Raw genomic sequence first — 19329 nt, 5'->3', positions numbered from 1 at the left:
GGTAGTGGGCAAAAAAAAAAAAAATTCCTTTTCTAGTGCAGGTGCTGCACAGGCCGAGGAAGCTGGCTGCAAGGCTAGAGCCCCTGGGCAGGGCACTTCAGCAGGATAAACCCAGCCACGTTTGTAAAAGGACACGGAGCCCAGCTCCCACTTCCCTGCAACAGTGGACGAGAGGCAGCCTGGATTAAGGTACTGTTTATTAATTATTGCTATTAGTGAATATTAGTGAAGAAACCTCAAAATGCCAACAGCTTCCATTATTCACCTTAAATTGTTAAGCCACGGGACAGCTTCACTCCATCAGCTACCAAACTGCAGGTAGCTGCGCTGTCTGGGAACACTGGTCATACTGGAGATAGAAATAGCTATACCAGCAGCTCATCAATAAATAACAGTGACCCACCACCACCTTTAAAGAAGAGCCAGGCTTTAAAGGTGTTAAGAATATTAAGAAAAGAGCCAGCTTATAAGAATTTCCATTCAGTAACTGGAGTTTGTGTAGAGTCAGAGCTCTCTCTTGCTCCCCTTTGGGTGTTCCTAATGCAGAACATAACCCACATTAGAAGTGCAAAATGCCCGAGCAGCAAACAGGGAGGAGGAGATGTGTCTGGAACATCCAGTGCTGGCAGAGGATGCACAGTAGAGACCTGACCCAGGGTTCTTCAGGTAACGTGGTCAGGAGAAGGCCTCCAAGTCAACAGCAGGCAGTGAAGGTCTCCAGAAGGCAAAGTGGCTGTACTCAGGACACACCAGAGCAATGCTCCCACTCTGCTCCAGGGGAGGGAAGATCAGCTCCACCAGCTCCGACAGCCGCTCGTATCTATGGTGGTAAGATAGTGTCAGCTTACTGCTGCAAAATCTAAGTCATTGGGGCTTTTTTTGCGTTTCTACCCCACAAGATGCTGCTCTGGTTAAACCCAGGTCAAACTGAAGGTACTGAGAAACAAGCAGGTTGCTTACGTTGACTTGTGGTTCTTTGTGAGCTCCTGGATCAGCTCTCCTTTGGGGTTGACTGTGAATATGCGGCTCTCTGGCAGGCCCACTTGCTTGTAAGCATAGACATCCTGCCCAAGGAAGGTCAGCAAGGTGTGAGAGCTGCAGGAAGGCATCACTACCACCTGAGCCCTCCCTCTGCCCCAGGAGACCCACTCACATTTGCTCGGTTCCCAAAGGCTGCATAGAAGGGCAGCTTTGTGGCAAACAAGTTTTGGATGTCCATCAAGCAGGCAATCTTGAACACCTCTGGCTTCTTCTCAATCACCTCCCTACAGCGCAAGATGCATGCACAGAGCAGAGGTCAGAGTGGCGTCAGTGGGTCTGGACCGCGGGCAGCCAGGCTGCACGGGGCACAGAGCGCTTTGAAAAGAGGTTTTGTGCATTGCAGGAGCTTCACCATGAAGCTCCAGGAAGGGCAGGCAGTTCCCCTGCTGCATCCTGTGAAAGGCGTCCTGCACCAAGGAGGCCAGAAGCAGTTTAAGGCTGCGACATCCCTCAGCATCAAGCTGGGGAAGGGGGATGCCATCCCCAGGGACACAGGAGGTGCAGGGCTGGGGAGGAGGAGAGGACACAGTACCTGTGGAAGGCAGAGAAGAGGCTGCTGGGGGCGAGCAGGATGGGACCCTTGGGGAGGGCACAGCCTTGATCATTGACCCATTTGAGGTAACCCTTGGTGATGTGCGCCATGCCGATGGCTCTGGCTGAGCAATAGAGGAACTTGTAGCCATTCCTAGAGAGAGCACAGGGGAGGCAGCTGAGCTCTGCCCTGGACAAGGTGTCCTCCCATTCCTGCTCTGAGGTGGAGGAGGAAGAGGGAGGATGATGCCAAGTACCTGGCCCAAGCCCAAACCCTGTTCACCCCTTCGGCAAGCAAGGTGGCTTCACAAACACCACAATGGCTTGCCCACCCTGAGACTCAGGCTAAACGGATCCATCCCCACCTGCCTCACTGCTGCGAGGCCCAGGAGCAGTGCCGGAGGGGGACCCCTGTTCCACCCTCCAGGCCCTTCGCCGCAGCTGCACACCCATCCCGGCTGCAAAGCGCCCTTTGCCGCTTGGTACCCGTGTGCCCAGCCGGGACCCCCAGGCCAGCACCCTTTATCACACCGGGCTGCCTGCAGCTTGTGGGCAGCTGGACGCAGCCCCCCAAAACAGCCAGCACGGCTGGATGGGCAGCTCGGGCAGAGGGGTACGGTGCTCTTGCGGGATGAGGAGGTGGCAGGAGGCAGCGAGGTGTCAGCGAGGGCAGCCCCAGCGCCCCGCAGCCCCGTGTCCCGTCCCCCACCCGAGACATCCGCGGGCCCACAGTGCCTCTTAGCGGCCACAGGTGCCGGGGACGGAGCGGAAGGTCCGGGCTCCGCGGGGACCCGCTGCAGCCTCCGTGGGTGCGGGGACAGCATCGCACCTCGGGGCGGGTCGGTCCCGTGGGGTAGCTGGGCACCGATCCACGGGGCTGGGAGCGCCGGGTGGGCCCCCGTGACACTGCTGCACAGCGACCCAGAGGTGTGTTCCTGTGACCTCTCGGGTACAATCTTGTGTGATCTCTTCAGCGCTCACCTACATCTCCCCAGCAAAGCCTCCACTGACACATGCTCCTCCCAGGGAAAGCAACACAAGCATCTGCTCCCGGGGGAGGGCACCTGCTTTCACCCCCCAACATCATCTGGACAGGAGAGCCAGCATCAACCACCACCGATAGCCTAATTTTCTGCTATTTTGGCCAGCATCAGCAAGTAAGGAGCCCTGACTCTGGCTCCTACTCAGCCTCTCCTCCATCATCCTCCCACTTCCCCTTGGCCTCGGTTATTCCAATACCTACAGGTGGATTTTGTGGAAGAGCTTAGCAATCCCATGATGAGTCCAATCTTTTCCCAGATGCGGCAAGATGTGCCCAAGAGCATCCGACCTAGAAGGAAAGGCAACCAGGTTAAGCTGATCCAGCCTGGTGGATATCCAGAAGATGATGTGGTGTGTGGTCCTTCCTGGCTGCTTCTGCAAGCCTTGAAAGGACACTTTCCCCTAATGGCAGGGAACAGGGATGTGGGGTGGGAGAAAGGCCCTTTACTTGGTGATGGTGCCATCGATGTCCGAGATCACCACCTTGTCATCCCAGTTCCACAGGTAGATGGTGGCCTCACAGCGGCATGTGCCCTGGTATTGAGTCGTGACACTGAATGCCACCTCGTTGGGGCCATCCTGCAGATTCAGCCTTCCCTGTGGCAGGGAGAGAACAAAAGTGGTACACTAGCACCAAGTCACACCAGCCCAAGGCTTGCCAGAGGCCAGACTGCCATCTGGCCAGACCAGGGACCCCTTTAGCCTCTACAGAGTGGCCACCCAGGGGTAAATACGTGGATGCCCTATAAAACCATGAGATCAGGAATAGAGAAATCCCTGTTTAAGGGTTATCTCGCCTCTACACACACAAGCAGGCAGCAAAGGAGTAAAGTACATACAATTTGTTCGGAGGAGAGTCGCAGAGATTTCTTGTAGGTTGGCTGAGATTTCTGTGCAGGGGCATCCACTGCTAACATGTCCCCAGCATGCAGGGGCTCATCATCACTGGATAACACCTCCTCTTCCTGCCTACACAAAGAAGGGAAGGGCAGGTTGGCTTTACTCTGCAGACCATGGCTTTCCCCATGAGCACCAGGGGATAATCTGGAGGGGACCCTGGACAACCCACCCACCAAAAAGCAGCCATGGAAGAGCTTGGCTGGACCAGTGCCAGACAGAGCCTTAACACAGCTTTCTGCCTTCATATATTAGGTAGACTCGGGAATAGCTGGTCATTTAGGAGGAGAAGAGATCAAGAGCACACACAGACTCCTAAAGGTGACCTGGGAGGGAGGCGCTCACCTCTGCTGAGCAGAGTCATGCTGCAGCATCCCCATGTTGGCTTTCCCCAGCCTTGACTGCTGCAACCAGAGAGTGGTGTCATTAGCTCCTCAGTGTCATGGGCAGGAGCAGGGGCTGCTTTGCTTTACTGCCACTTGGAGCAGTGATACCAGAAAAGAGGTGGGGGACATGGTTCTCACAGCCACTGCTGCAGACACACCTCCTCCACCGGGAATTCTCTCCTCCTCCAGGAGAACCACCACCTGCTGCCTCTCTTGGGCATCTTCTCCTTCACCAGTCGATCAATGGTGCTCTGTGAACATGGCAGAACACGGGATGAAGTCAGTCCTCAGACCAGGGAGGCTCAGTGGCCAACAGGCTAAGGAGACCCTTGCGCAGGCAGGATTTCCTTTGCAAAATTATTCACAGGACAAGATGTGCAACTCCTGCCACATTGTGAGCCAAGATGGTTTTGGGGTGAAGGGTACAATGGCTTTTCCCTTCATGCAGAAAGGAGAGAGATCTGGATGCCTTAATTCCATACAGTCTCAGCCAGGCCTACAGAGCCCTGAAGCAGGATCATGCAGTCCCAAATCCTCCAGACTGCCACGGCCCCTGGCTCTGACCAGTCTTGCACAGATACAACCATCAGAATAGGAGATTTTTGATAAGGAAATCTGCTCTCCAGGCATCAGTGGTAAAAGCCACCCTGAGGTACCTCTGGGAAAAAGGACAGACCTCAGTATTTGTGGGCTGGAGTGATGTTGAGCTCTGCCCCAGACTGCCCGCAAAGCCCCAGACAAGCGGCTTGGCCTCTTGCAGCCCCACTGCACGCTTCAAGTCCTGCTGAGAAGCATGGCCAGTAAATGTGTTGTGCCACTGACCTCAGGAATGTTCTTCTGGAAAGCCTGCAGGGACAGGACCATGGGAGCAGCTACTGCCCAGTTGTAATACCTGGAAGAAGCAAGAAGGATGGGCACGTCACCACACCTGGAGCAAGGGCTGTTTCCAGATCACCATCCTGCAGCATGGTCAGAAGGTCCCTCCCACAACTACTGCGGTATAATCATTGTCTGGGATGGAGTCACACTCCCGCAGGAGTGTTTCGTTGGGGACAAAGGGGCCACATTGGTTATCTTGGGATGATGCAGCAGGAAAAGGAGACTACTCACTTCTTGTTCATCAGTATCACCAGGTTTGGGTCATCGATGAGTCCTGGATTCTCAGCAAACTGCTGGTAGGAGATCATGTGCTCCATGAACTTCTCTGGTGGGACAAAGGCTGTGTCATGCCACTGGCATATATAATGCATTTCAGGACAGCAGATTCCACCTTCCGTCCCACCTACCGCGAGAGATCTGCCTGCTGCCCCCCAGGCCTCCGCACAGTGACAGGGCAATTGCAGGCATCAAATCAGCATCAGAGTCCGTGGGGCTGTCAGCAGGCAAGTCAGATGGCAGCTGGACACACAGAGTGTTGCTAGGGTCTGCCACAGGCTTTGAACTCTGCTCTGTGTCACTACCAGCAAGAGAAGAAACAGCAGAAGCATCAGGCAATAGCTTTAGACATACCTCCATCCTTTGCTGTAAGGGAATTGCTCAAGAAGGTCTGAGCTTGGCTAGCTGGGGTAACCCGTACCTCCTGGGGAAATAGAGAGCCGCTTGCTCCTCATCCAGGTTGGAGAGGTCTTCCAGGTAAACATCACTGGGACCCAAGTGAGGACTTCTTTTGGTGGATCCTCAATGCACAGACAGAAGAGAGAGAGCTTAGCTGAATCACCTTTCCAACTATCTCGGCATCTATTGAGAAAGCTAACAGCATTTTCCTCTTTCATATTCGTATATCATAAAAAGGGCATCTCTCTTCCTACTTGAAAAGCTACCTTAAATCAACAATAATAGCAGTACCTCAAGATGTCTGTTCTGGCATGAGACCACTTGCCAAGTGGACACAAAGGACAGGCCAAAGTCCTGCCTATCTTCTGCTATGACAATCTGAGGGTGCCATTTGAAGTTAGCACCATGCAAGATAACACTTTGTAGTCTCCCTCTTTGTACAATGAGGAATCCCAAGCGTCTCTTCAGGGACACAATTTTATTCTGAATTTATCCTGGCTGGAAGAGTAAGGTTGGTTAGCACAGGTAACAACACAAAAGTTGTTAAATACACTGCCAAGGGAGACACATACACGCTTCACTCTGTGTGGTTGTCCACCTGAGTTGGTACAGATGAAGACACAAGTCAGGCCAGGCGCTGCCAGACACTTCAAGTTAAGGTATGGTCTACTCTGCTGAGAAATCTTCTAAGCACACAAAAGCAGTGACATCCAAGGATGGACTTAAAGAAATGTAAGGCAAGAAAGCCTTCCTGGGGAGCCGAGTAGTCACTGAAAGGAGGAAACCTGAGTAATGTCTCTTCAAAACAAAGGAGCTGGTAGCACATGGAGAGGGCAAAGCAAACGTGTCACACCTTGGATACCCAGGGTGGTCATGAAGGAGTTACACTGAATGAACAACCCAGGCCCCTCATCCAAGTCAGATACATCTCTGGGCTCAAACACCACTTCCAGCAGCACTAGTCACCCACTCACCTTGTCTCCTCTGGCTTTCCAGCTGGGGCTCAGGGCCCTCTGAGCCCACCTGCTTTGGAGCAGCAGCTCCTTCAAAAGGCTCCACATCTGGCTGAACCTCTGGCACAACACTCCCACCTCCCTCCTGTTTCTCTTGTGGGGTTGAGGAGACCTCCAACAAGCTCTGTGCCCCCACAACACTAGAGATGTCCTCAACAACAGACACAGCGGAGGAACAAGGTGCACCCTGATGTTCTGCTGGGCTTGGACCTCCTCCCAAACCTTCAGAGGTGGCAACAAGATGGGTTGTCTCATCCACTGGGACTGGTGTCACAGAGACAGTAGGTGCTGCAGTAGCAAAGGTCTTTGTGGACTTGGCTGGTTCAACTCGTTCTGATTTATTCACCTCAAAGAAAGCAGAAGAACAAGTTTGAGGATGGGAAGTTGCCCAAAGCATCAGGCAGAAGAGGACAACTCCTCTAAGGCTGCCTGGCCACAGCCTCCACTTTCTGCAGGCCTTTCAGACACCCCCCTTCCCACCAGCTGCTAAAGACCAAGAGCAAGGACTCACCTGAGGGAGCCTTCCCCAGGTCCACTGCATGTGGGATTCAGCCCCTAGAGCAAAACTCTCCTGTGGTCTGATCTCCAGCTCAGAGTCACTTTTGGGAGAAGATGGATGGCTGAGGATGGGGCTACAAGATAAGGGAACGTTGGACATCATCTGCCCTACAGCCCCATGCTTTCCTATTGCTGCAAGGATATTTGGGGCCAAGAACCCTGTGAGGTTGGTTTCCCATAGAGTCAGTTCTGCCCCATGTGACTGTTACGTACAAACGAGCAAGACCTGTGGGAAGCTGAGGCCCAAGGACATAGCGTTATGTCAGTGCTATGCCACTGGTTGTACAGAAGCAGCTCAGCAGCAGAGGCAGGAGAGCCCTGTGCACACAGGCTTCTTGCATCTGTGACCATGGCCACAAGTGTCACTCATTGGCTTCGAGCTTTTCTCCAGCCACAGCATATCAGGCCAGGAAAACCCGCTTCTCCTGACACCCCCAAATCCCTTTTCCTTACCACCTCCCCAACCCTCACCAAAGCCGAGAAGATTGCCTTGGCTCTGCCAGTTACCTGTCCACGGAGGCCAGCTCCCCGTCAGAGTAAGGGTGCATCGCTGGGGACTGCAACAACCCAGTTTCTTCTTCAGGGAGATCAGCAAAGGAGAAATACACTGAATCACTGCAAAAGAGGTCAGCTATGCTACTCTTGGGCACCAGCCTCCTCGCCAGGAAAGCTAGCAATACCCAGCTTCACCATTTCCACTGGCTTTCTACTCCACAGGAGGCTGAGATCCAACTCAAAACACTATCCTCATCTTTCAGTACTGCTGGGCATCACCAAGTGAACCTACAGGCTTGACCCACCACATCACCCTGCCGAGACCAAGCCACTCACCTGGGGGCTGGCAGCTTGCATGGCTCCTCCATGGACATCTCACTTTTGGTCTCCTCACAGCCTTCTAACTCGGAGTCTGACACCTCCTTCCGCTTGGGCTTCCTCCTGCGCCGCCTCCTCTTGCGCAGGGTTGCTTCAGTGCTGGAGGTCTCCTGCCCATGAGAAGGCTGAGCAGCAACCTCTGGGCTCTCCTCCCTGGGGATGGGGGATGTGCAGAGGTGGGAGGGGATGCTGTCCTGCAACAGGGATGAAGAGCCCATCAGTTCCAAGGTCCTCTCTTCCAGCCTGGCAGCTCATGGCTCTCATCTATGCAACGACCAGCACAACCAACATCACCAAGCCCTCAGCTTGAGGGTGGTTTTGTGGCTAGGCCCAAAAGAAAAGGTTTCGTACATGCAACATGTGAATAAAAACCAGCAGGGCTATCCAGCTACAAGCTATAGACATCTTTAACATGGGCAAGGAGAGGCAGGCAGGAGATGGCATCATAAGACCAAAATTACAAAGGCTGCAGATAGGATTCAGCTCTAGAGCCCTCTCCCTGCTCTCAAACCCAGCCCAAGCTAGCACCAACCACCAATCAGCCTGGGAGAGAGCGGCCAAGATTTTTGGAAGCCACAACTAGTCTCATCTCCCTTCCCAGTGGAGCAGGCAGCCTGCCATAGCATCTGGCTCACTCTCATCCCTGTCACAAGATCCCCCAAGAGGCCAAGCTCCGAGATATCTGCCTGGCTGGCCAGCAGCCATGCCCAGGGAGGGAGGACAGTCCGGGATGCAGATATTTGGTCTAACACTCCCTCAGGGTGCTCCAATGCTCAGATCCTCCACACTGGTTGCAAGGTCCTTCAGGTAGGAACCTTCCCAGACACACAAAACATCATAGGTGATAAAGAAGTCACTCTGGGGAAGAAGAGCAGTCCAAATCTGGTCCTTCCGCCTCAACCCTGCACTTCCAGGTGGTCACAGGAGGACACAGACTTGCAGCACCTCTTCATAACCAACCTCATTCTCCTCTGACTCCTGGACAAAGAAGGCCTCTCCATTGTCACCCAGCTTCATCTGCAGGTCCACAGGCTCCCCATTGATTTCAATGTCAACCTGGCAAAGGGCAGAAGAAGCTTGTCCATCTGATCCTGCTCACCCGTCGGTGTACAGAAAGGCACTTCCCCAGGGAGGGGACAGGTTAGGGCTGCTTGCAGGGCTGACAGCCACCCAGCCTTCAAGGAGAGGGACCTCTCCCAGTTTTCCCCAGAAGCACAGTTCTCTTCCAAAGAGGATGGGTTTCATTCAGGGGCACCCCCTCCAAAAATCACCAAGGCTCCCATTCCCCTCAAACAAAGTTCTTCCATAACCTGTGGGTTAAGGAAGATCCTAGATCTGGAGACACCAGAGAGGAAGCATAGTCCCAGGGCAGACACCACTTACCACCTTCTCCTTGGAGCGCAGCACACCCAGCTTCCCAAAGCGCACGTGAAATGGGGAGCACTGGAAGGAGTTATCCGGCTGCCTCACCACGACCACATCGATGCAGCCTGTCAGAGTGGCGGGGTTCAGACCCCGGTACAGCTCCTTCACCGTGACGAAGACTGTCTCAGCAAGCTGCCCCACGTAGTTCATTGTTTGAGACTGCAAGTGAGACACAGGAATAGACTCAGGTGGGGAAAAAGGACTCCAGCAGCTAAGGGCAATGTGAGTTTACTCTAGGAGAGTCATTTCACAGCTGCAAACACAGCCCCATCATGGGGACAGGTAAGTCTTTAGGGAAACTGAGGCAAACACATGAAGGGCCTTGAGAGAGATCAGCCAGGGCCTCTGCAAGCACCAGAAAACAGGACAGAAGCCAGAGCACTAGTTATTGCATCCAGTTTGGAGGAGAGACCTTTACCATAGGGATGCACCATCACATTTGCCCTTTCCGAGGGCAAATACTACCTCACAGCAACACTTTGCAATCAAGCTGTCAACATCCCGTTCAAACAACAAATTGGTTGGCAGGAAACCTCCTGCCCTGCGCTGTCCTTAGGAAAAACTCAGGGCAGAGAGGTGGCGAGTCCAAGGAACTGCTGCATACACCACATGCTCGCTTTGAGCCAAGTCCAAACCCAACATTTCCCACTCGGAGGGGAAGGCATCCCAGCTAGGCATTGCCAAATCAGCCAGACATGGCCCTTGTTAGAGCCAGAACTCCCTGGTCTCCATGCATTAGCCCCTGCTGCCATCATCCACCTTCCCAGGGAATCCCAGCAGAGGGGCTGTGCTGCCCAGAGGACACCCGGACAGCTCTGCAATGATGTTGTCACAAGGCGCTGCTGCACTCTGAGGTGGCACAGCTCCTGGTTTTCATTAGCAAGAACACATGGAAGGAAAGCCTTGCCTGCTTCCTGCTCATCCTGTTGCCCACTCACATCCTCCAGCTGCTCCCCAAGTAGAGACAATTCCCCTCTGCCATGCTGGAGGAGAGGCATGGCTGCAAAGCTGGAGATCCACATGGTCCATGCTGGGGCTCGCAGCACAGCCCTGCCTCCAGCCACACAAGATGGCCCACGGGCTCCAAACGGCTCTCGTGCAGCCCCCCTTCCTGAAACTCACCACTGGTAGGGCCCCTTGGTCCATGCATTGAAGTCCCTGGAGTATTTTCTTGTGGATCTATGTTGGGGTGCTGGTCCCAGCCCCTGGGCCAGAGGAGCCCCTTGCTCTGTTTGCTCAGCACTCAGCAGGACAACGGTCTTGGTGCCAGCGCATCACACCAGAGGCTGGGAACCACAGAGGCTGAGCCCAGCTTGCCGAGCTGCCAGCTCTGCACCCCACCTTGCCCCAAGGAGAGGATGAGGACATAGGATGACCACTTCAGAAGGACCATGAAACTAAAGGAAACCTCTTGCGCTGGCAGCACAATCAGCCTATGGCACAGTGCCCCTGGGGGCTCTCAGCACAGCCCCCAGTGCACATCCAACCCAAGGGGTGACCGGTTAGAGTTGGTTCCTTACCCAAAGGGATGAGGACAAGCAGGTGCCACCCGACGAGCCCTCTGCCCCAGCAGGCACCCAGCCTCTCCGGTCCGTTTTGCACAAGCTCAGGCCCGTGCTGTTCCCAGACATCCCTCGGGGAAGGCAGTCTGCATGGGGAGACGTGGTCCCCACTCCGTGTCCTGTTCCCTCTACTTCTCCCTGACAGCCAGGAATAAGCCCAAAGCCCAGATCCTCCCGGGGGGGTGGGGCCACAGCAGGGAAGCGTTAGCTGCCTCTCGAAGCTTCAGTGCCTCCATCAGCTCCACTGAGAGCAGGGCCAGGGTCACGGGGCCACCCACCAACCTGCTGAGCCCAGCTTTCCCGGGCATCGCTGCTGTTGCGGGCAGCCCTCCAGCTGCCTTCCCCGCTGTGCTGCGGGGCCTGGCAGCAAACAGGAGAGAGCTCCTCGCTGCAGAAGGGGGGATTTTCAGAGAGGAGGAACAATCGGGCTGGCCCCGATGCTCCCAGGGCAATGCTGATGGGCTCCTGGCTGGGGTATACATTGAGACAGACCTGAAGAGTGCATAGGGGAAATCCCAGGCAGATAAACCCACACAGCTCGTAGGGTTTGGGGTAGGGGCTTGGAAAGAGTCCCCAGGAACAGCCCCACGCTGAGCAGTACCTTCACAGTGAGCACAGGGTGCAAGGGCTTGACACAGCGCCGCAGTCACCCAGCAAAACACGCTGCTGAGCACCTCGGGCCAGGGCCACATCCCCTCTGCAGAGCCAGCGTCCCCCCCCCTCGGGATGCCATGCCCTGTTGCCTCAATGCACAGCTGCCCCCTCCCCAGGCACCTGCCTGCACGCTGCTGGGGACCGGCCCAGCCCCGGAGCTCGGGGCAGGGAGAAGAGGACAGCTCTGGTACAGTTTCCAGCTCAGTGGGTTTAACTCCCTGAGGGCTTCACCCAGGACAACCCATGACAGGCAGGGAACAAAGAGAAGATGCTCAGACTTCCACAGCTCTCAGCAGGTCTATTTGGGAGATGAAGAGTAAGTTACACTCTAGAGAGAGATTAATAGGTGAACAAGGCAGGAGAAAGGGTTTTCAAGCCACCCCAAGAACACCAAGCCACATTCAACAAATAAACCCTGCAGCAGAACGGGGCACCTCTGCCCTTCAACCCCAGGAACAGCAGGATCACAGCCCTTCACCGTGCAGCTCTTGCAGAGGGCAAAGGGGGCAGTCCTCCCCCGCGGAGGCAACACAGCTCACATCCATCTCTCCAGCTAAAAAGCCTCCCAAACCAAACCCGATGTTTTGCTAACACCAGCCTGCTCTGCTCCCAGGCAGCAACAAGCTGCGCCCCCTGCAAGCAGCACACCCTTCCCACCTTGCACATCCATGTTCCCCATCCATCACACACTGCAAAGTGCCTGGGACCCTCCCCATTACCTGGACAGCTGCTGAACCTCAGCACCTCCTCAACTTTGGGGCAATGAGCCCAGAAACCCCAGGAACCACTCTCTGCCAGCAGTAACACTCGCTCGCCTTCAGCTCCTCCTCTCCCTACTGCTTCCTTCCTCTCACCTGAGCAAGGGGAGGGCCCCGTCTCCCAAACAGCACCCAGTCCTCACACCGTGCCTCCCGCTGAGCCTATGAGGGCTCCTGGGAGGCTGGAGGGTGGATCTGGGGAGGCAGCTGACACCTGCATGGAGCAGCTGTGTCTCACTGCAACCCGCTCGTTTGCTCCAGCAGCTCCAGGCAGAGCTGCCGACTGCCTTGCACTGATGGAGGCTCACCCTTCCTCCCTCCTTCTCCAGCCCACCACCCTGCAAGGTCACTGCAGCCCAACCCACCAGGCTGGAATTTCCAAAACCAGTCCTCCTCTCATTTTCCAGACCACATCTCCCAGCATTTAACCCCTCAGGGTGCAAACTGTGCAAAGCCCCAAGTCTCAGCACTCCAGGGGAGACAGCCCTCTGGAAAAGGCGCTTACAGAGGTGGAGTGCACAGCTCTGGGAAAGATCTGCCCTTTAAAAGCTGCCTTGCAATGGCTGGAGAGCATCCTCACGCAGCCGTGGCTGGGCTGAGGACGGTCCAGAGTGGGAAGTATCTTGCTAGAGAGCCTATGCCTGATGCTAATTTCTCCCTCCTCCATAGGGCTATAGGGATTGCTATAGGGGCACATGGACTAGGACCATGAAGGGTGGGTAGGGCAATAATTGCTTTGTTGCTCACTTAATTGCTCCTGAATGCAAGATCGGGTGCACCTTGGCCAGGTTCAGACTGGGAGGTACGTGGAAGGCACTGGTGTGTGGTGCTTATACAACTGTGCAACCTTGGACTGGGATCAGACTGGGACACGGGGACCTCTTGCACAAGCCAGCCCATGCCCCGGGGGCAAGCAGGGGAAGGTAGCATTTCCTACCAGGGCAGCATTGGTAGGACACAGCTAACGTCACCCACCCTCCTGCAAAATCCTCCAAGGCTGCTGCTGTGCCCTGCTGTATGCTGCAGGGAGCCTGGCCTGCCCGCTGCACCCACCCTCGGTACCCCTGGGTGCAGCCCTGAGGGCTCCACAGACTTTCCCTCCCCTTCTCCCAGCCTCCAGCCCTCCCTGCCCTTCCCCTGCACCACAAAGTCCCAGGGTGCGGGTACCCTGCCCCTCGGCAGCCCCTACCCGTGGCCCCATATCCCCTCTCCTCCTCCATCATTAGGGCTTTCTGCCTTTATGGTGGGGTTTTTTGCCTTTTTTTATTCCCCCCCCCGACCTTAGGAAAGCTTTAGGACACAAAGAAGCACTGAGCATCATTTTACAGAGACACCAGCAAAGCCCCCAGTGAAGCCTTAACAAGACATAAAGGGAAGGAGTGGGTGGCCAAGCCCCAGGGGCTCCTCTGCCCTGCATTATCTCCAGTGGGATGAGAAAAGAGAGCATGAGTTGAAAGAAAAGCACAAAAAAGCAGAAACTTTAAGAAAACTGAGGCTCTCCATATCTCAATGGGCCTGACAGCGGTGGGGAAGTGACGCAGGAATAGCCAGCTGGACTCAGGTGAGAAACTGAGGCAGTGGGGTTTTTTGTTCCCCAAGAAAGTGCACAGGCTCCACCAGACTATGACTCCCCAAGGGCAGGGATGTGGCTGGTGTGGGCTCTGCCCCACGACCACCCGACCCGCTGCGAAGGCGATTCCCCGGCACCCTCTGTGCTGAGTTTTGGAGTGACGTGGGTTGAGTGGCTGCGACTCCCGGTCTGCGCAAGAGCTGGTGGCACTTCGAGGATGAAGGCTCTTCTGCTGGTGCACGTGCAGGGCTCTCCCACCCATCACTCGTGGAGCTGACGTTGCTCCGTGAGAGCAGGGAAGTGCCAAAGCTGGAGGGTGGCTGCTTAGGACCTCTTTAGTCCCTGAGGAGAAGGGTCCAAACCACCCAAGTTGGTCACAGCTGATGGGCTGATCTGCAGAAATGCCACAGCTCGTTCCCACGTAAGCCCTGTTACCTCCTGTGCCTCGGTTTCCTCAGCTGTGCCACACTGGTAAGGTTGATGGCAGTGGGAGGCACAGAGACCCCCCCTGTGCCTGTACAGTGCCAAGCACAGCCTGGGCACGAGGTCCCAGACCCCATACGGGAACTTTCCTAAAGGCTCTGACAAACCAGCTAAGGAAGGAAGCCTGTTTTCCAGCAGCTTAATATTTCTGAGAGCTCTACCCCTTGGTGAAATCGGGCTGAAAGCAGCTACTGTGGGTGGCCAGGCACGGCTGTGGTCCCCGAGGAGGGTGGGCCGGTACCAGGCAGCACCGGCTGCTGACCCCAGCGGGGCTCGTGGGGAGCACGGGGTGGGCGGCTGCCACCAAACCCCACAGCCAGGTCACCAGGCACCCACGCCCAGCGGAGAAGGAGCTTGCTGTAACCTCAGTCTAGACACCGCGGGATGTGACGTCTCAGGTGTTTTGTCCTTGTCACGGCATCTTAGACTAGTGCTCCGTGATGCCACCGGAGTGGGTCTCACCCAGGGCGGTGGTTTACACCCTGCAAACCGTGGGGTTGGAACACAAACCCCAGGGCTGGAACACAAAAGGAAGGACAAATCTGGGCTGCAGATGCCTGGTACCCGGTCAAAAATGCAGAGGACACCATTTCTTCCTTAGCCAGCTGGATGGATCCTCAGGTGAGCACAGAGAGGGCAGGCAAAGCCCACATGGGCAGCTCGGCCTTGCTGTGGCTCCAAGCCCCCACCCTCTGGACATGGGGACAAGCACTTGGCCCTGGGGCACCCTGCAGAAGGACCTTCCCCCATCACTCACCTCCAGGGCTCCTCGCTCACCACGTTTCCTGCGCTGGCCCTTACGCCCCAACTCCTGACACAGCGGGCTTTGCTCATCCCCCAGCGCCTGCAGCACATCCCCAGCTGTGCCACGGCCGCACTTGGTGACGTCTGTACCTCCCTCCGTGCCACCCTACAATCCAGCCCTGGGGCATTTTACTTACCTCTTCTTTCTCCTCCAGAAAGCTTAAAGCACTTTTAATTGCCATGGTAATTTTTTGCAAAGCCATATAATTATTCCTGGCTCCTGCCAGCTGCTTTTCATACCCCCTCTTGCTCCCCCTTTTTTTTTTTTTTTGGAAGGTAAGCCCTGCAGATCCATCACTCCCTGGGCACGTCACCCTGAGCACCCCAGTTTCTCTGTGCATCCTCCCCCCAGGACCTACTCCAACAGGGAGAGGTTTATTTTCCCTTTTGGGAACTCCACAACCCACAGATGTTTGCAAAATGAGACGGCTTTTTTTATTAGTCAACCGAGATGCAAAATTTTCAGCTCCTTGCATTCCAATGGAAAAGCAAAGCTCACACCCGCCTCCATCTTGGCAGCTTTCGTCCTGCATCCCCTGGTGCTCCCCACCCGTCTCGGATCGCAGCCTTCACCCCGCACGGGCTAGCGGCATGGCCGGCCACGCTCCGGCCCCTTGGCGCTGCCTCACCGGCTGTGCCCTGCCTCCACTGGGCAGCAGTGCTGGAAGCCACGATCCCAGCGTATCCAGCGCCTCTCCAGAAAAACTCCATCTGTCCGCTCGGCAGTTGGGAGCACCCCAGGCACTCGCTGCCTGGAAGACTCCTAAATTTTTCTCTGTTCCAGAAAAACAAGTCGTGTCTTCAGTCACAGGGTGGGAGAGGGGACAAGCCGTGTCAAAGACAGGCTTGTTTTTCCCCCTCTTTGTATTTCGACAGCTGCTGCAGACGAGCCAGGCCAGAGCCAATTCTTCGGCTGCCTCCAAGGTGGGGGCTGATGGGGGTTTTGCCTCCTCCCTCGGTCATCACATTATTTCTCCAGGATTTTCACAGCTGCTTAAGCTTGCCTTTGAGCAGCCCGGCAGTCCCTTGGGACACTTCTCCTCAGATCCCCCCCTTGCTGCCTGCTTCTTCACGGGTTTGGGGTGAAACGTCTGGAGGGAGGATGGATGATCCAGCCAGAGAGACCCGGGAAGCCAGCCAACCCGCCTGCCTCCATGCTGGCTGAGACCCGACACAGCTCAGCTCATTAGAGTCACGGCAGAGGAGCAAGAAGCTCTGCCGGACAGGAGGGAAATGGAGTTGACAGAAAGGGTCTCACTCTGCTGTGCAGAAAGCTGGGGCTGGGACAGGAGCAATCCTTTCAGCCACGGAGCTCAGCTGGGAGCTGGGGACACCGGTCCTGTTTGACAGCTGGAAGCCCACCTTGCCAAGCCACTTACTGCAGCGTCCAAACCCTTTTCCCACCCCTGAGCCAGGCAGCCGTGTTCTCCTGCCCCGTTTCCCACACTGGAAGGATGCTCTGGATCCTCACTGCTCTGGGGCAAGATCTTCTGATGGCCTCTAGCCTGGCCCATTTCTCCCTGGGTCTGCTCTGTCCTTTAACGTCACCACTGCCCTCCTCACCCCGGGGTTTCCTGAGGAGCTGGCAGAATCCAGGCAGCAGCCCCCCAGGCTGAGGCACGGCTGCAAAGATGCCTTTTCCCGAACGCTGTGCACCGAGCAGCATGCTGCAAACACCGTCAGGTGAGAGACGGCCAGAGCCATCGAGTTTATTGGGCTGGGTGACCCAGATGTGGAGCTGACAGCTGTCAATCAACCCGGCAGGTCCAAGGTCCCTGTGCCAGGCAGCTCCCTGGAGCAGCTCCCTGCTGCTGGTGGGGCTGTCCTCCCTAATCGCTTCCCGTAGCGACCCCCGCATCCCCCCCAACGCTATGACCCCCCAGGGAATCCCTACGGGAGGTTGGGATGTGAAAGGGCTTTCCTGGTATCCCGGCCCCTTCTCCCAGCAGCCTTTTAAGAGCAGGGGGAACGTACGGGGAAGGCTGGCAACGCTCCCTGCCCCCCTCCGCCGGCCAGGCAGGGGCTCCCGTTTCCTTCCCTGGATCAACAAAGAGCTCCAGGGGCTTGTGAAAGGGGTGATTCAGCAAAAGAGGACAAGAGGAGAGGCAGAAGCACCAAGTCAGCACAGCTGGATGGGGTGAAATTCCCATCCTGTGAAAGCCGCAGGGAGCGAGGCTCAGGTGCCCTGCTCCCTCGAGGATGGGGACAATTCCTGGAGGTCCAGTGGCTCTGAGTGCTGGCCCTAGAGCCAGGAACACAACAGGAAAACAGTGCTGTTGGAGTTGGTTTTTTTTTCTTTCCCATTCCCAGAAAGATCAGGTCAGGCTGGCGTGGCATGTGATGGAGCTAGTGGGAAAGCTGTTTTGACGGAAGAGGAGGAAATGCCATCCTCAGTCGCCAATCACAAGCATTGAAAAAGCTGAATTACGGCCGCAGGACTGGTCAAAAAACATTTGTTCTGGTTTATAAACATGCTCTGCTGATTTGGCTCCTAGTTTCTGATCTGTTATAAGTTCACATTTCTTCTGTAAACACAAAGGGTTCAAGCTTACTTAAAAAGAAAAACCAGAAAACTACAATTCCCACGCAGCTGCGTGGCTCCGAGAGCCAGGGCTCGCAGAGAAATCCAGCCATGCTCTAAAACCAGGAGAGCTGATAGCCCTGAGCACTAAACGGTCCTGAAAAATGAAGTCTCTGAACTTGCACTGAGAGCCTTTAGCTTTTTTGTCCGAGCTGCTGATAATCCAGCCAGGACTCACGCTTTAAAGCCAATGACTTTAGATAAGTGACATCACATTTACATCAACGTAACTGTGAGCAGAGTGTGACCATTAGCTCTGAATCCAGGAAAAGCGGGATGACGTGCACATTTAGGCAGCTGGAAAATCTTTTATCTTTTGTCCAAAGCTGGTGTCTTATTTCAAGGCAGATGATGTTTCCAAGCCACACTTTATTTAAAAAATAGTTGGTGCTCTGTTCGATCCCCGACCTGCTCGTAGCATGCTATTATTAAATGCTGCCAGAGCGCTTGGGGTGCGGCGGTTTGGCCGCCCCAAGAGCACCTCTCCAGCCCGGGGAGTGCAGCGATGCCCGGAGCCGCTCACCCTGCAGCTGGACCCCCGGAGCCCCGGGCCCGCAGCAGCCTCCACCCTGCACCGGGTGGAAAAAACTCACTGCCCGGGGGGCCACAGGCCGGGAGCGGGAAGGGGCAGGGGGCTTCCAGCCACCAAACCACCCGTGCCAGGCTCCATCGGGCGCTGGCACAAAGCGCGGCGCTGCCCACCCGAGAGCTGCTCACGGCGAGGTGGGTTTTTCTTTGCAGCACCGACCGTGCTCACGGACGGACTGTGCGACGTGGCACGCGCCTGACGCGTCGCCCTTCTCGCAGGCCCACGCGCGAGCCCAGCGCGCCGAACAGCAGGGCACGCGGCCCCTCCGTCCCCCCGGCCGGGCTCCGCAGGGCCGGTTCAGCTCCCGAAGCCGGCAGGAGCCACCCGCTGCGCTTTGGCTGGGGCGAGGGACGGAGCTGGGGCACCGAGAGGTTGCGGCGGTGACAGAGGAGCAGGGCCCCGGCACGCGCAGGGCACCCGCTGCCCTCGGTGCCCGCTGCCCGGTCACGCCATCCTGCCCGTGTCTGGCTGCGCACTCGCCGTCACCCTCCCTGTGACCCTCCCGTGATACCCCCGCTACACGCACCCCACCGACACTCGTGTGCCTGGTACACGCACCCGCTGACCTCCCCGGGGCGCGCACGCACCCGCCGCACAGCCGCGATGCAGACGCCCGGTGCTGGCGCTCACCGCTCTGCCCCGCACACGCGCCCGGCGCAGCCACTCGCCGCCCTCCCCACCGACCCGCGCGAGCGCTCGCCACCCCCACAGCGCGTGTCCACAGCGCCCGCCGCCTTCCCGGTGCGCGGACGCGGAGCAGCCGCCGCCCCGCCCCCCGGTGCACGCACGGCCGGTGCGCACACACAGACACACACAGACACACACACACACACACACACACACAGACACGCACACAGACACACGCACACAGACACGCACACAGACACACGCACACAGACACGCGCACAGACACACGCACAGACACAGAGACACACACCCACCCCCCCACCCCCCGGTGCCCGGTACCCCGCTCGCGCCGCCCCGCCGCCAGCTGAGCCGCGCGCAAGCG

General features: G+C 56.5%; 1 protein-coding gene across 3 annotated transcripts; it reads right to left on the bottom strand.

Annotated features, from left to right (window-relative positions):
* Positions 1-186: 186 nt before the first annotated feature.
* LPIN3 (lipin 3) lies at positions 187-19325 on the bottom strand. 3 transcript variants are annotated; one of them, XM_054845857.1, is made up of 20 exons: positions 19287-19325; positions 9278-9478; positions 8855-8950; positions 7853-8088; positions 7529-7636; positions 6975-7095; positions 6425-6809; positions 5473-5572; positions 5183-5352; positions 5007-5100; positions 4719-4788; positions 4055-4147; positions 3856-3914; positions 3453-3582; positions 3062-3210; positions 2816-2902; positions 1574-1726; positions 1154-1265; positions 961-1064; positions 187-820 (listed from the first exon to the last, which is right to left on the bottom strand). In XM_054845857.1, exons 2-20 carry the CDS (start codon positions 9467-9469, stop codon positions 676-678), a joined length of 2604 nt encoding a protein of 867 aa, XP_054701832.1. In that variant the 5' UTR covers positions 9470-9478; positions 19287-19325; the 3' UTR covers positions 187-675. The 3 variants fall into 3 exon arrangements, with proteins under 3 accessions (XP_054701832.1, XP_054701831.1, XP_054701834.1); XM_054845856.1 differs by lacking the exon at positions 19287-19325 and adding an exon at positions 12255-12356; XM_054845859.1 differs by lacking the exon at positions 19287-19325 and adding an exon at positions 12255-12356 and having other exon boundaries at positions 3856-3911.
* Between the last annotated feature and the right edge of the window lie 4 nt (positions 19326-19329).

The sequence above is a fragment of the Grus americana genome, chromosome 17, assembly GCF_028858705.1.
Source record: "Grus americana isolate bGruAme1 chromosome 17, bGruAme1.mat, whole genome shotgun sequence".
Taxonomy (NCBI): domain Eukaryota; kingdom Metazoa; phylum Chordata; class Aves; order Gruiformes; family Gruidae; genus Grus; species Grus americana.
The sequence above is the reverse complement of the archived record's forward strand: the minus strand, read 5'-3'. Positions and strand labels throughout refer to the sequence as shown.